At 37.5% G+C, this 15,897-nt stretch overlaps 1 protein-coding gene across 1 annotated transcript; it reads right to left on the minus strand.

Moving 5' to 3' along the window:
• Positions 1-272: 272 nt before the first annotated feature.
• On the minus strand, positions 273-13,110 carry PSMA1 (proteasome 20S subunit alpha 1). The gene is made up of 10 exons (XM_045557584.1): positions 12,917-13,110; positions 10,876-10,920; positions 10,026-10,127; positions 9,802-9,905; positions 7,174-7,262; positions 6,399-6,469; positions 6,155-6,284; positions 4,900-4,979; positions 2,315-2,425; positions 273-645 (listed from the first exon to the last, which is right to left on the minus strand). The coding sequence occupies exons 1-10, from the start codon at positions 12,917-12,919 to the stop codon at positions 589-591; spliced, it is 792 nt and encodes a 263-aa protein (XP_045413540.1). The 5' UTR covers positions 12,920-13,110; the 3' UTR covers positions 273-588.
• Between the last annotated feature and the right edge of the window lie 2,787 nt (positions 13,111-15,897).

Genomic DNA, 15,897 nt, shown 5'->3' on the forward strand with positions numbered 1-15,897 from the left:
ATTAATACCTTTGTTGGGAAGTGCTGGTTTCTTAGGTTTTAATCAGAATTTCCACAGTTGAACCCTGAAATTTGTATTCTGAACCAGATCTCCATGGATTCTCATGTAGCCACTCCATATACTGGAGAATTGTTATAAGGCCGTGTTAGTAAGAGGTATATATTCCTCCATCACTAAAAATAAAGCAATTTAATTTGGCAAATATGGCAAATAACCAGTTATAATCCCAGACTACTTACAGTTGAAGCTCTTAAAAAACAAAAACCCAGTACACTAGGAGGTGAAATAATTTTATTTCACAGTTGTCTTTAAAACCACAAAGACACTATTTTCTTCATATAAAAACAGTAGTACAGATAGATACCTATACTTTCTAGAAAATGATTACATAGACCCTTTCAAAGAAAAATGTACCCCATTATATGGCGTCAGTGAGGCTGCTTGGAAACAACTCACATATGAACTGATTCCTAAAACATACCATTCCACAACTCTGCAACTTTTGGTTCAAAGTATAGATTACTGTCATCAGTACGTGTTCCTGCATTCTTACATATTTGATAATGCACATATAGAGTGGTTTATCACTTAATGTTCCATTGGTTCATCAGCCTTTTCTGCAGGTTCATCAGCAGGTTGAGCAGGCTTAAGAGGGAAAGAAAAAAGAAAATATGTAAAATAAACACTTTATCAACATACACTTCTAATCACAAATATTATATTATTAAAAAATTAATGAAAAAAGGGGTTAGGAGATAAGATATTTTGGACACTCTATTTTAGTTCATTGTCCTGTTAATAATTTCCAAACAAAGGTTTTGTTTTCTTAAAAAAATATAGTTGATCCTTGCACAACATGGGTTTGAACTGCATGGGTCCACTTACAGGCAGATTTTTTTCAATAAATATATTGGAGATTTGTGACAATTTGAAAAAACTAGACAAACCATGTAGCCTAGAAATATCAAAAAAATTAAGAAAAAGGTATGTCATGATACATAATTTTATGTAGATAAAATATATATGTAATATATATAATATAAAAATATAATATATGTAGATACTAGTCTATGTATTAATTGTTTATGTTATTGAAGTAAGGCTTCCAGTCAACAGTAGGCTATTAGAAGCTTTGGGGGAGTTAAAACTTATACATGGATTTTTGACAGCACAGGGGGTCAGTGCCCCCAGTCTGCATGTTGTTCAAGGGTAATTGTATATATAATTTCAGTTCTGAAAACCTACACATTTTTGAACAATTCTATCATTATACTTTACCTTGCTCAATAGCAAAAGCCTTCCTTATATTATCACTACCACAGCTAAAATACAATCACCACTTCTTAGACATTCTTTTCCCCTTTACCACCAATAAAACAGCAAAGATACAATCAAACAAACAAACCAGCTGTGTTTACGGCACTCCACGGCATCCTTCCCAACAGTGCTAGTTCTTACCAATAGTAGTTTAAATACTGTAAATCTTGCTCCCCCCAATAGTACCAACAATAACCTTTTCAATTTGAAAAAACTCATCCTGTAGAAGAAATTTCTGTACTACTTTTTAATTTGCAATTACATAGCTATCAAATAAACATCCCTAAATAGCAAATGGGTATTCTACACATCTAGCAAAAAGACCCATATTTAACATGAGATTCACCAAATACTTCTTGATGCTTTTCTTACTATTTGTGAAGAGCCATCTTAGTGTTCAATCTATGCTGGCCCTGTGACTTGCTTTAACTGAAAGAATGTGTAAAAGTAATGCTGTGCCAGGCCTTGGTCTCAGCCTTAAGAATGTCTTTCACTTCTGACTTTTGCAAGCCCTGAGTTGCCACCTTGCTAGAGAGACCCTGCTGTAGAAAAGGCTCTGAGACTCCATGGACAGAGGCTCCGTCATCCTAGCAGAGGTCCCAGCCTTCTAGCAGCTCCTCTAAAACACATAGAAGGTGTGAGTAAAGTCATCTTGGATGTTCCAGTCCCACCCCACATCTAACTGCAATGTTTGAGACACCCCAAGTGAGACCACCAAAAGAGCCATGTAGCTGAGCCTCAGTCACCCACAGAATTGTGAGACACGTTTGTTGTTTGAACCCATAGGTTTTGAGGTAACTTATTACAATAACCCAATAATCAACTCTTTTCCCTTTTTGTGTAATGGAAATCACTACCCCTCAGTATTTTACTTTACTAAGTTCTTAATTTTCCTACTGTGATAATAAAGACAAAAATGATAGATTTACACACACAGTAGTGGTAGAAACAGCAGCTTATGATAGTACTAAAGCCTTTTATGTTATTAGTTAGATACCTGTGCCTTTCTCTGCGGTCTTTCTTCAAGACCTTCCAGGAATGGAGACACATCATCATCATCATAGATTGTAAACTCCAAGTCTTTGCCAACAATTCCAATGGAAACATTCTGAGGGGGAAAAAAAGGTAAAAATAAAAAATCAAAAATTTAGGTTGGAAAAATGCATATGAAAAAATACTAGCTGAAAGCAGCAGAATAAGAACTTAAATAGCACTAGATAAGCCTTTAAAAACTACTTATGTGTGGGGAAAAAAGGGAGAACGAAACTAGAAGACACCTATCATTTGCAGATTTAATATTCACTTTTGATTATGAGTAACCCCAAAGGTCTATGTCATGTAGAAACACTGTTTAAAAAAGATCATGCAGGCTATAAAGTCTTCATATAGATATTAAATAATCATCTAATCGCTGTAACAAAATGGCTTTATAATGCTGACTAATCTCACTTTATTTAATGATCATTAACCTCAAGTAGGCCTTAGTGGTTCCTGGATCATTCTATACCACTTCCTACGTCATTTGATCTCCTTTTCTCTTCCACAACTCCTTCTAACATGCTCCATTGTCCTTGTAGCTGAAAACCTTGTTCTTATTTCACTGAGAATCCACTCTTTCCTATATCTATGTCCCTAGATTCTCTTCTGTTACTATGAATGAATAGTCCAATTTCCTCTCTAAGGCCAATCCTTCCACCTCAGATAAAGGACATTGTGCTAGCAGTCTTTCTCACATTTCTCCTATGTAAATGCTTCCCTTTACACTGCATTATTCTCTTAATCATGTAGCAAAATGATGTAATTTCTTCCATCTTAAAAAATAAAGCAACAAAAACCCCTCACTACATCCTCTTCCAGCTACCACTTCATTTCTCTGGACCCTCAACAGAAAATCTCTACTAAAGAGCTATCTCCAGTTCTATTCTCATTCTTTCTTGATACCATTCCTATCAGGCTTTTGCCCCACCATTTGGTTAAGATTGTCTTGTCAAGTCCTCCATGACATCATTGTAATCTAATGGTTAATTCTCAATCCACATCTTCCTTGATCTACTAGCAGGTTTTCATTCCCTCATCCTTGAAAGTTTCCCTTCATTTGTTTTCAAGGATGCCTCATTCCCCAAGTTTCCCACCTACCTCTTTGGCCAACTTTCTAAGTCTCTTTTGCTGATACCTACTAATTTCCCAATTAAAAAAACTTGGCCCAGTCCTCCAAACCACTTGTCTAACTATTTGATTCCTTTCGGAATCTCATCCAGTCCAGACTCCAAAGGCCATTTCTACATAAATACTCCAAAATTCTAAAATCTAGGCTGGACCATTGTCCATGGAATTCCAAGGAGTGCCAATAACTGCTTACTCTATGTCACCAATTGGCCAAATAACAGGCATTTTAAATTCTGGAAGTTCAAAACCAACTACCTGATCTTCCTCCCTAACCCCTACTCCAAAACCTTCTACCTATCTTATCCATTTCAGTAAATCACAAATCTTTCCTTCTAGTTAATTAGGCCAAAAACCCTGGAGACACCCTCCACCCACCCACCCATCACACCCTACAACAGATTTGTGAACAAACCTTTTTGGCTCTAATTTCAAAAGATATCCAAAACTGAACCACTTCTCATCATCTCTAACTCTAACACTGCTCCAATCACCATCATTTCTCATTCCAATTACTGTAATAGCCTTGAAACTATTTCCACTCTTGCCCCACTATAATCTGTTGTCAAAATGCCAACCAGAGTGACTCTCTTAAAACCTAAACCAAATCATGTTATTCCTTTGCTCAAATTCATTAACAACGCACTCAGAGTAAAATACAAAGTACCCGCAATGGCTCATACACAATCTGGCCTCCATTACCTCTCTGGTTTCTTTCCTTCCCCTCTTCCCTTTGTTGACCCCCAATACTTGCCTCCTTGCCTTGAATACTAAGAACTTCTGACCTTAGAGCCTTTGCATGTGTATTCCCTAGAATAATCTTGCTGTAGACATCTGCATGGCTCACACATCTTCTTTAGATCTTTTCCTCAAATTTCACTTTCTTGGTGAGGCCATCCTTGACCATCCTGTTTTAGATTACACCTGCCACACTACCTACCTACATCCCCATTGGTTACTTTCTCCTCTTAACCTGTTTTATTTTTTACATAGCATTTATTACCTTCTAATATACTATATAATTTACTTACAGGTATATTGTATCTCCCCCCATTACAATGTATGTTCCATGAAGGTCAAGATGTTTGTTGTGTTTACTATATTCTCAATGCCTAGAAAGTGCCCACACATGGTAGGTGCTCATTATATACATTTTTGTTAACTAAATTAACAATACAAAGGTATGCCTATCTGCTGAAAAAAAATGGACACTCTATATGAGACTTATTGGTTTTATTGCTTTACACCAAAATGAAATGTTTAAAAAATGACATTTCAAAATCAGATTCCCTAGTGAATAGCTTAAAGGGAGAGAATGAGCCAAAAATAACCATATCCTACTCCTCTATTATTTACATTTATGTAACAAAGGATTAAACTGTAATGTTAATATCTGTAATTGGAAAACATGATATTTACCTTTGTAGTTAGGTCCTGCTCTGCAGGAAGTGTCTCTCTTAGGGCACGCAGACCATGTTTAACCAGTTCATTTAAATTGCCTATACATAACAAATTAACAATTATTTCTCATTTTCACTGTCATGCTAGGCTTCTTTTATTTATCAAGTCTACAGTATGAAACTGTGGTTTTAGTTACACACTAAACTTATGTCAATAAAAATAGACAAAAGTTGGCCGGGCGCGGTGGCTCACGCCTGTAATCCTAGCCCTCTGGGAGGCCGAGGAGGGTGGATCGCTCAAGGTCAGGAGTTCGAGACCAGCCTGAGCGAGACCCCGTCTCTACTAAAAATAGAAATAAATTATCTGGACAACTAAAAATATATATAGAAAAAATTAGCCGGGCATCGTGGCGCATGCCTGTAGTCCCAGCTACCCAGGAGGCTGAGGCAGTAGAATCCCTTAAGCCCAGGAGTCTGAGGTTGCTGTGAGCTAGGCTGATGCCACGGCACTCACTCTAGCCCGGGCAACAAAGTGAGACTGTGTCTCAAAAAAAAAAAAAATTGACAAAAGTTTATTGGCTGGAATCTCCCCTTCCTAGAGTTAAACTAGTATTATCCTACAACAGTCTGCTTTGAGTAATATTAATAAGACAATCATTTTCTCTACATTCACTGAACCCCAAATATTTTCTCCATAAAATGCTATAATGTCACAAGAAAACAGAGTAAGATGACAAAGAAAAATGTAAAAGACCTGATACTAATCCTCCTTCCAATGTGAAGCAAAGCATTTGAAAACCTGCCCTATCATCACATCTTGTATCTTTTATGTTCCCCTTTTCCACAGCTACATTGCCTTTTTACTTGTTGTTTACAGACTACTTAATGAAGAAATGTCTATGTGGCTTAAAATAAGAACACAAGCACAGAAAACTAAAAGTTATAAGCAGAACTTATAATTAACAACTAATACAGTGGTCCTCCACTTTGGCTGAGACAAACTTCAGACCAAGTAAATCAAGAATTTTCAAGGTTGGGGATACACTTATATTTTGAAAGAGTTCTGTTGGTGATTGAAACTACTATGGTAACGAGAAGGAGTAAAAACTAGTAAGTGACAGAAACAATAAACACTTCATGGGCTTTATTTTTTAAAACAACTCTTCTGTAAGGCTGATAGTTTTCTTCATTTAGGATACCATGTTTATTCACTATATAAAGATTGAAGGAGGCAAAAAAACAAACCAAAGAAACAACAACAAAGCATCACTTACACTCCATAAATTCAGACATATGTCTCTCCAAGTAAGTACGAGCTGATTGGGAACGGGCTCCAATGGACATAGCTCGGCAGTCGAAGTAGTTAGCAGATGGACAGGTTTGGAAAATGTGAGGACCCATATCCTACAAACAGAAAAAAAATACATCACATAATTCTTGACTTTGATTAAGCTAAAAATTAAAAAAATTTCTAGTTTTTAAAAATCATGAAAATATAATAATACTCTATGAACTTACATCATAACCAGCAATAAGCAGCCCAACACCATACGGTCTCCGGCCATATCGTTGTGTTGGTATCTGGGTCTCTTAACCTGGTTAAAGAATTTGTTCTAACAAGGAATAAAGTACAATCTTTATTTTCAAATTAAATATTATTAACAAAGGTCTCTGGTTGCTTCCTTGTTATCTAATCTACCAGAGGAAAAAGAAAATAAAATAGGACAGAATTTCCTTGGCCTAATATTACAAAATGTTTGACTTTCCACCAAACCCAAGAATGAGTGCTAGCAAAATCATCTCATCCCATGTAGAACCTCATTTGTCTTGGATATAAGTGGTCTAGGACTTTTGGGGACATCTACAACCAACAAGAAATTTTAAATCTCTTCTAAAAATGATGCATGAATAATTTTCCTGAAATTGGGCTTATCTATTCCTGGAAAATATTAATTGCTTATAAGGGCTAATGAAAGAGTAACCCAATTCCTTAAAGTTATTACAGCCTGGCTGGGCATGGTGGCTCACACCTGTACTCCCAGCACTTTGGAAGGCTAAGGCAAGAAGGCTGCTTGAGGCCAGACATTCAAGACCAGCCTGGGCAACAAAGTCTCTACCAAAAATTAAAAAATTAGCTGGGCATGGTGATGTGTATGCCTGTAGTCCCAGCTACTCAAGAGGATTGTTTGAGCCCAGGAGTTTGAGGTCGCAAAAAAAAAAAGTTTTCATAATTTTACTTAATATCAAAACCCTTTTAAATTCATACCCATAAATGCTAACATAAAAAGGATACTGCTTCCGATTAGAGAGACAAGACGAGACACAGGAAGTGGTCTGTCAAATACAAATCTGGAATCCAAACACTCCTGGCGCATAAAATTACTAAAAAAGAAGCAAGAAAAATTAGTAATTTCAACAGACAGCTATTCTAATATAAATAAAGAAGTTTGATTTCACTTTGCTTTCTTCCAAACATTTACATGGATTACATCTATATAACGAAATCAGAAAGGTAAGAAAGACAAGGCCATAAAGATGTATTTTTGTGCCAAACTCTGGGGCCACATGAGGTTTGTAAAAAAGACTAAAACATTCCATAGCTCTAGAAAATCTTCATCTCAGAGCACTTATAGAATAGAGAAGAGAAGGCTGAGCAAGGGGAAAAGAGCAATCTCTCTTCTCTTATCCTTTCTACTGTCAGCAAGTTTGTCTTAACTCTAGGTTTTGAACCAGCAAAAAGTGTACCTACTCTGTTTTTTTTTCCTCTTGAAAACAGACTAAAATTTCCCCAATAAAGCAAGTGCAAGAAATAGAATCTATAGCAGAGGACATCTTTACATGTTCTTCCCAATGTTACTTCTATTCGTAAGCAGCACTCTAGAGGAGATACTGTACACTAACTGCAGAGTCTCACTGTTAAATCTGATAAAATCAAGCAAGGTTAACATTGGGAAAAAGACAATCATGTCTATTAAAGAGAATAAACAAGAAATGAATATGTTCCATTCTTTCCATATTTCTTTGTCCACTATATGTGTATGCCACATCTAATGATCAAATGCTGCCAGTAGGAACCAAACTATTTCTTCAGGACTTTTACTTAAGTCCATTTCCCAAGGCTAATAACGCACTGCCCAATATGGCAAGCAATACTCACATGTGGCTACTGAGCCCTTGAAAAGTAGCTAGACTGAAATGAGATGTACTGTAAGTACAAAGTACACACCAAATTTCAAAGATTTAGTACCTGCCAAAATGTACAACACCTCATTAATACAGGTTTTATATTGAATACATGTTGGAAAGTTAATATTATAGATTGGGTTAAATAAAAGTTTGAAAATATAACACATTTTATGTTTTTAAGAGTAGACAGAAACCCATAACGCCATCACTATATTGCTGACTTAAGAGAGCAATGGACTGGGTCGATAAATTGAAAATCTTAAACAATGGCACTACTATCTCCTTTCTTTTTGAGACAGAGTCTGGCTCTGTCGCCTGGGCTAGAGTGCCCTGGCATGAGCCTAACTCACAGCAACCTAAAACTCCTTGGCTTAAGCGATTTTTTTGCCTCAGCCTCCCAAGTAGCTGGACTACAGGCGTGCACCACCACGCCTGGCTAATTTTTTTTTTTCTACTTTTAGTTGCTTAGCTAATTTTTTTCTATTTTTAGGAGAGATGGGGTCTCACTCTTGCTCAGGCTGGTCTCAAACTCCTGACCTCAAGCGATCCTCCTGCCTCGGCCTCCTAGAGTGCTAGGATTACAGATGTGAGCCACTGTGCCTGGCCCTACTATCTCCTTTAGTGTTTATGTTCTTTCTTACCTAATCACAAAACAAATTTAAGAATTAATTTGGGCTATCTTCCACCTCCAACACACATACATACTATCTGAAAACACTGTGTTAAGTGCCCTATAGGTTAGGCTATTTAACTATAACCTTGAAACAGAAAATACCAAAAAAATTGAGTATTTAAGTAATTAGCCCAATCTCCGATACTAAGTTGTGAAGGTGAGAACTCAATCTGTGTAATTTCAGAGTCCCACCTCTTCCTTTATATTTTGCCTCTCAATCAGAAATAATCTCTATGTCCTCTGGACTCCCACAGAAATTTACCAGTTATTCTATACTTTCTACCTTGTATTTTAGATAAACTAGATTTTAAGTTCCTTTAAGACAAGATCCATGTCTGAGTCACCTTTATATACCTTGCAGCATCTAGTATTGAGCATTGCAAAAAATAAATGTCTAATAAATACTGATGATGTATAAAGAAAGCAAATGTGGTTCAGCTTATCCTTAGAAACCAGACAGAAGTATCAAGCTCTTCTTAGACATAACATGGTTTCAAACAGTATACACTGCATTAACAAGTATGATGTTATTCAGTGACTTCTCAAAAGTGTTACTATTAAGGCTGGGTGAGGTGGCTCATGCCTGTAGTCCCAGCTCTTTAGGAGGCTGAGGTGGGAGGATCGCTTGAGGCCAGGAGTTGGAGACCAGCCTACAAACAAAGTAAGACCCCATCTCTACAGAAAATGAAAAAATTAGCCAGGCATGTTGGTGTGTGCCTATAGTCCCAGCTACTTGAGAGGCTGAGGTGGGAGGATGGCTTAGGCCCAGGAATTCAAGGTTACAGTGAGCTATGATCATGCTACCGCACTCTAGCCTGGGCAACAGAGTGAGACCTTGTCTCAAAAAAAAAAAAAGTTTAACTCTATACATTACTATGACAAGGATCAAGAAATGGAATATTTAGCAACTAACCCAAACCCACTTTCAGGTACTCACAATCTTTAATTTATAAGCATTCTGGCAGACAACTTCCTAAAATATCTTATCTGGATCTTTTCTAGAAAAGTAATCAATTATGAGTCAAAAGGGATGTTTCTTTTGTTTTTCATGATCATACTTACCACAACAGTCTAGCATCAGCAGTAAGCCCCGCAATTGAGATACCAATATGGTTGTCAACGTGGAGAATCTTTTTCTGATGAGCTGCAAGCTCAGACTGTGCCCTCTAAATAGAGACATTATAAGACATAAAAATAAGTTTATAACTTTATTGTCTATATGGTGAAATTTACATTTGGTAGTTCTGTTTTTTAAAAGAGAAAGATATATATATTGCTTTACTTACTTTCAAAGCTACCAACACTGCATGGGTTTTTGACTTCAGACCAACTGTGGCTGAACCTTGTTTAACAGCTTCCATTGCATATTCAATTTGATGAATCCTGCCCTAAAGAGAAAAAAACAACACATCTTAGAGTCATCTTAGAAGACCCTTTTATAAATTAAAAATTAATTTAGAGTTCCCAGCTTCAGGTGAGTATAGTCAAATCTCAAATATTTTTTAAAACCAGGAAACCTTTTTAAAGTAAGTTTTAGTGTGTCTATTTAAGGCATACAACATGATGTTTTAAGATATATACACATATATATATATATTAAAATGGTCACTATAATGGAAGAAGCAAACATATCTATCACTTGACATAGTTACCCATTTCTCCCCTCTGTGGCAAGAGCAGGTATAATCTACTCATTTAGCAAAAATTCTGAATGCTATATACTACCTATATTATTAACTAAAGTACTCATGCCGTACGTTAGATCTTTGTACTTGTTCATCCCACATATTTGCTACTTTGTATCCTCTGACCTACATCTCCTCATTTCTACCTCTCCCCTGCCACTCCCACCCTGGTAACCACTATTTTATTCTCTACATATTTGACCTTTGTTTTATAAAAATTCCATATGTAAGTGAGAGCAGGCAATATTTTTCTTTCTGTTTCTGGTTTATTTCACTTAGTCTAATGTCCTCTAGGTCCATTAGGAAACTCATTTTAATTACAAATTTAATTTCCAGGAATGTCTAAAATAATTGTATTCCCTTTTCTCCCAGGCTAGGATCTTATGAATTTCTAAACATATTGCAGCCACAAAAAGCCACTTCATAAAAATGATATAAAACATTATTTTACCTGAGGACTCCAAACAGTAACATCATTGTCATACTGGTTGCGAAACTGAAAGTAAAAGAAAAAAAGACCTATTAACACAAAAACATTACAAATCCCAACTCTTAATATTCTTTAAGAAATGCACTAGTACCTTACCCCTATCAGAATGGCCATTATTAAAAAATCAAAAACCAATAAATGTTGGCATGGATGCAGTGAAAAAGGAATACTTATACACTGTTGGTGGAACTGTAAATTAGTATAGCCTCAATAGAAAACAGTATGGAGATTGCTCAAAGAACTAAAAGTAAACCTACCATTCAATCCAGCAATCCCACTGTTGGGTATCTACCCAAAGGAAAAGAAATCATAAAATTATCAAAAAGACACTTGCACCTGAATGTTTATTGCACCAGAATTCAAAATTACAAAGATATGGAATCAACCTAAGTGCTCGTCAACTGATGAGAGAATAATGTGGCATATATACACCATGGAGTACTACTCAGCCATAAAAAGAAATAAAATAATGTCTTTTGCAGCAACTTGGATGGAACTGTAGACCATTATCCTAAGTATCTCATGAATGAAAAAACAAATACCACATGTTCTCCTAAGAGCATATGTGATCATAAAGTGGCGTAATAGACATTGAAAAGGAACAATGGAGGAGGAGGGGAGGGGGATGAGGAATAAAAATCTAGCTATTGGGTACAATGTACACTATTCTGGCAACGGGCACACTAAAAGCCCTGATTTCAGCATTATATAACTCATCCATGTAACAAAAACACTTGTATTCCCTTAATATTTTGGGGGCAAAAAAAAAATGTGCTTCCATGTGTTTCTATTCAATGTGAAAACAACACTGTTAATCCAATCTCACTAAAAGATCACTACTATACTCAGTTGTCAATTCTACATTTACCATGAGCTGGTAGGGAGGAAGAAGCAGACTTAAATGGGTCCTATCTTTCCAACTTCCTATTCTGCTACCCTCCATAGCACCTCCTTTGGACTCAGCCAACTCCTCAAGGTCATAATCAAGTTTCCTTCCTATTTTCTTATGCTATTCCCTTTTACCAGGCCCTAATAAAAGGTCAAAAGCCTCCCTTTTTTTAAAATTAGCTCAAATGTTTATCTCTTGAAGTCTCCTCCTTTCCAAATCCCTCCAACACATACTCTCATAGTTCTTTATCTAAATGTCCCTTTCTATCTCTGTATTATGATTAGGGATTTGTCTGATTTATCTTTGAACCCTCAGTGTACTTGTACCTGTACAAGCGCTTTGTGTGTTTTAACATTTATATTGAATGAATAAAACCAAAACACCCTCAGGAAGTAAAGAGGTGCATACAAATAGCTACACCGATATAACCATTACTGCTATAATGACAGTATTAAAACTAATCTATCCGTACTTGGGAGAATAATCATGAGGGTGAGACTGAGTGCTGGCATGGCAAACATAGGACTGGAAGCCCAGAGTCCTATATTGTAACCTCGATTCCATCGCTTCCCCTCTCAGCCTCGGTTTACTTATCTGTAACCAGGCGACTGGACAAAGTCATTGAAAAGGGCCTTTTCTAATTGAGCTCTCGGGGAGAGGGAAATCAGACAAACCCACCAGGAAAATGGACTCTGGAACACAAACCCTGGGGTTAAGTCCGCACTAGCGGTATAAGTAGGCCTTCAAGTTAATTCCCTATTTTCTGCTCTCCCATACAAAACACGAGGGGCCACGCTGGACCTCTCAGAATCTCCTCCAATGAAGGAACCTGAGAGGCGAACTCGGCTAGTTGGCCGACGAAGAAGTGTCCCAGGTCCCGTAGAAAGCGAAACTAAGTGGCGGTGGAAATGCCGCACCGACTACCCACTGTCCCTCGCCGGGACAGGCCGGAGATGCTGAATCACTGCCGGAGACCTTCCGTCGGCTGAGCCTCTCAAGCCCCGGGGCCCCGTGGCCCCGGACCACGCTAGGGATGGCAAGAGAGGTGGCCTGCCATCCCCCAATCATTGGACCTATGCCCTAAACCTTTCAGGGATTCGGGATCCAACGTACCATGGTTTCGGCGCGGGCCTGGCTACAGCCTCCAGCAAAGATACGAATCACGGAGCGCCGCCGAAACTATTGCTCGGCGGTCTACAGAGAAGTCTGCGGGGCTTTGACGGCGGCGGCGCAGGGTAGTGCAGTCTATTCCAGAGATATCGATAGGCTTCCAACTCTTCCCCGCCCTCGAAACTCCCAGCCCATTCGGGGGTGGGCGTGGCTTCGGAAGATAGGCACTGAGGTGGGCGGGAAACCCTGGACGGCTAGTGCCAGCAGCGAGCTGTAGGGCCGCCCCTATCACGTCGCCCTTCGTGGATTCTCAGCAAAGTTTCGTGTGTGTTGCAGATTCCCTCCAGTTTCTCACCCCCCCGGCGGGCTGCACCTGAAATCGCTGGAGACGACAGCTGTAACTCCGGGTGATCCAGGCTCAACCTCTCATTCACTGTCCACAGAGATTTGGGGTCTTGTGTGACTGAGAAGAACGAGGCTGCAGAAAAGGCCACAAAATAATGGGCCGTTTGTGTGTGCCAGCCACACCCTTCCTCGAGTATCTTGTGTGTGCATGCTTTTCTTTCTACTTTGGAATCCTCTTCCTTACTCCCTGGAGATCTCATCTTTCAAGGTTCTGTTGTCATGGATCACACATTTTTATTATTACAGGTTTCCTCCATCAGACTTCGAACTCCATGTAGGCACTTTCTGTACCCTCAACACCGAGCATAATACCTGACAGATTAGATCACTGAGAAAAAATGGACATTTTCTTCCAAATTACATAAATCCCCAAATGAAATAGTTTAAGACAGCTCTGCAAACAGCTGCCAACCTAACATCTACTGACTACTCATTTTCTTTATAAAGAAGAAAGGATGAGTACGTAGACTCTAGTAAGAGCTGAAAGGGTCCTTAAGGATCTGAGCTTTGCTGGTGAAGTAACAGACTCAGATCACTTAATAGACTGTTTTCTCGTTTCTCCAGTACCTAGCACAATGCCTGGCACATATTAAGTGCTTACTGTTGCTGAATGAATAATGAATGTTGAATAATTAATGCTTATTTAAAAATTGTTATATAGTACATAAACATTTTGACAATTCTTTTCCATAGTCTTTTTCTCACTAGTCACATGCCTCACACAAAAGTATAATAAACATATAATTAAAAAAATAAGATATACACTTAAAAAGTTATGGCCATCTTATTATATCCATAAGTAATGGTTTATGTTATTTTCAATTTTTGCATAGCATTCCATTGTGTAGAAATACAATAATTTACCTGATTATTGGTGAGCAATTATTTCCAAGTTTTTGCTATTATGAAAATACTATAATGAATATTCTTGTACATGCAACACCTTTTGTGGACTTTTCTGATTACCTCCTTATGAGGAATTCATAGAAGTAGAATTGTGGGGTCAAAGGAAACCACTTTTACAATTATGGTAAATATGGCTAAATTGCAAAAAAATTATATTGATTTATATTCTACAGTGCCTGAGAGTCAGCTTTCTTTATACTCTCACCAACATTGGATATTGTAAGTACTTTGTACCTTTATCAAGTTGATAGGCAGAAAAAGAAGCAAACCTCTTTAATTTTATTTGTATTTCTTGATTATTAGTAAAAAATATTTTTATGTGTTTCTTGGCTGTTTATGTTACTTTAGTGAATTGTCACTTCATTCCTTTCCTCAGTTTATTATTGTGTTAATCATTTTCTCATTGACTTGTAGGAATTCCCTGCAATTAGGGATGGTAACCTCTTATTACTTTATTGCTTTTATAGAAGGAGTCTTTTGCATACAAAGAAAAGGAACCCACTGAATCTAGCTCAAGTAAAAGCTGGGGTGGGGTGCAGATACAGAAAATATATAATGGAATCACAAACATCCAAGGATATGAATTTTTGACTTTTTTTATTTACTGAGGTATTTCTAGTACCTGCAACAAAGCCTGGCATATAGTAAGGACTCACTAAACATTTGTTGAATGAATGAATGAGTGAATGAATGATAGATCTATCACGCCAAACCTGTTCTTTTTATTATTACTTCCAAAGCAAATAGCTGGGGCTTTGTGATCTATCCTTCATTCACAGTAATTGGCTGGACTCTTCAGCCAATTGTCCAAATGTTTATGTTTGTCAAAGCTCCACTTATAGACCAAGAGAAGGGACATTTGGTTGGCCTTTTTTGCCAAAACTGAAGGACCTAAACGACTTTCAGCTCCTCTCTGCATATTTTGGTGATTTGGCTCCAGAAGCATCTTGATAATTAATTAAGCAGGCACTGAAAAATTGATCAATAAAGATATTTTGTAGGAAGACTGGGTCAGCAAACATAGCATTAGTTCTCTAAAGGTCATGGATAAGTTATGTCAGGCTTTTTAAAATAATCAAATAAAAGTAAATTCTAAATAAAAACCAAGTTGAAATTGGTTTTCATGGACATGTAAATCTCATTGTGTCATTATGTTTAGCAACTGTAACTGGTGCATTGAACAATTGAGTTATTATATAGGGTACAATTTGCAAATACTTAATCCCCCACATGTTAAAACACAACTGGTAGAGTTAATTATTCTAAGCTCCTTGAACATGGTAGGTACAAATCTCATACTCTTCTGGTCACTCAAGTACAAAGAGTCAACTAGTCAATTAAACAGCCTTATATCAGTAATTAATATGTCCAGTATAATAATAAAAAATTTAAGGGTGAAGCTTCTTGCTTCCCTTAGCTTGAAACTGCTATGACAAAGGGGGATATGGCTGACTACCTTTCTATGTCCCTGTCTAAAATTTCTCTCCTTATGGCCCCTGCCATCACCACCACCAACTAGATTGCCTTCCTTCTCTCAAGTTGAAACAGAGAAAGGGACAAGAAAGTTCTTGACTTGGCTACTATTGTTCTGTGATTAAGAGTGGTACTCTTTGAGCTTGGCAGGTGTTTACAGTTGACACTTGTTATTTTATGGGTTCTTTGAAAACGCCTCC

This window comes from Lemur catta, chromosome 7, assembly GCF_020740605.2.
Source record: "Lemur catta isolate mLemCat1 chromosome 7, mLemCat1.pri, whole genome shotgun sequence".
Lineage (NCBI taxonomy): Eukaryota > Metazoa > Chordata > Mammalia > Primates > Lemuridae > Lemur > Lemur catta.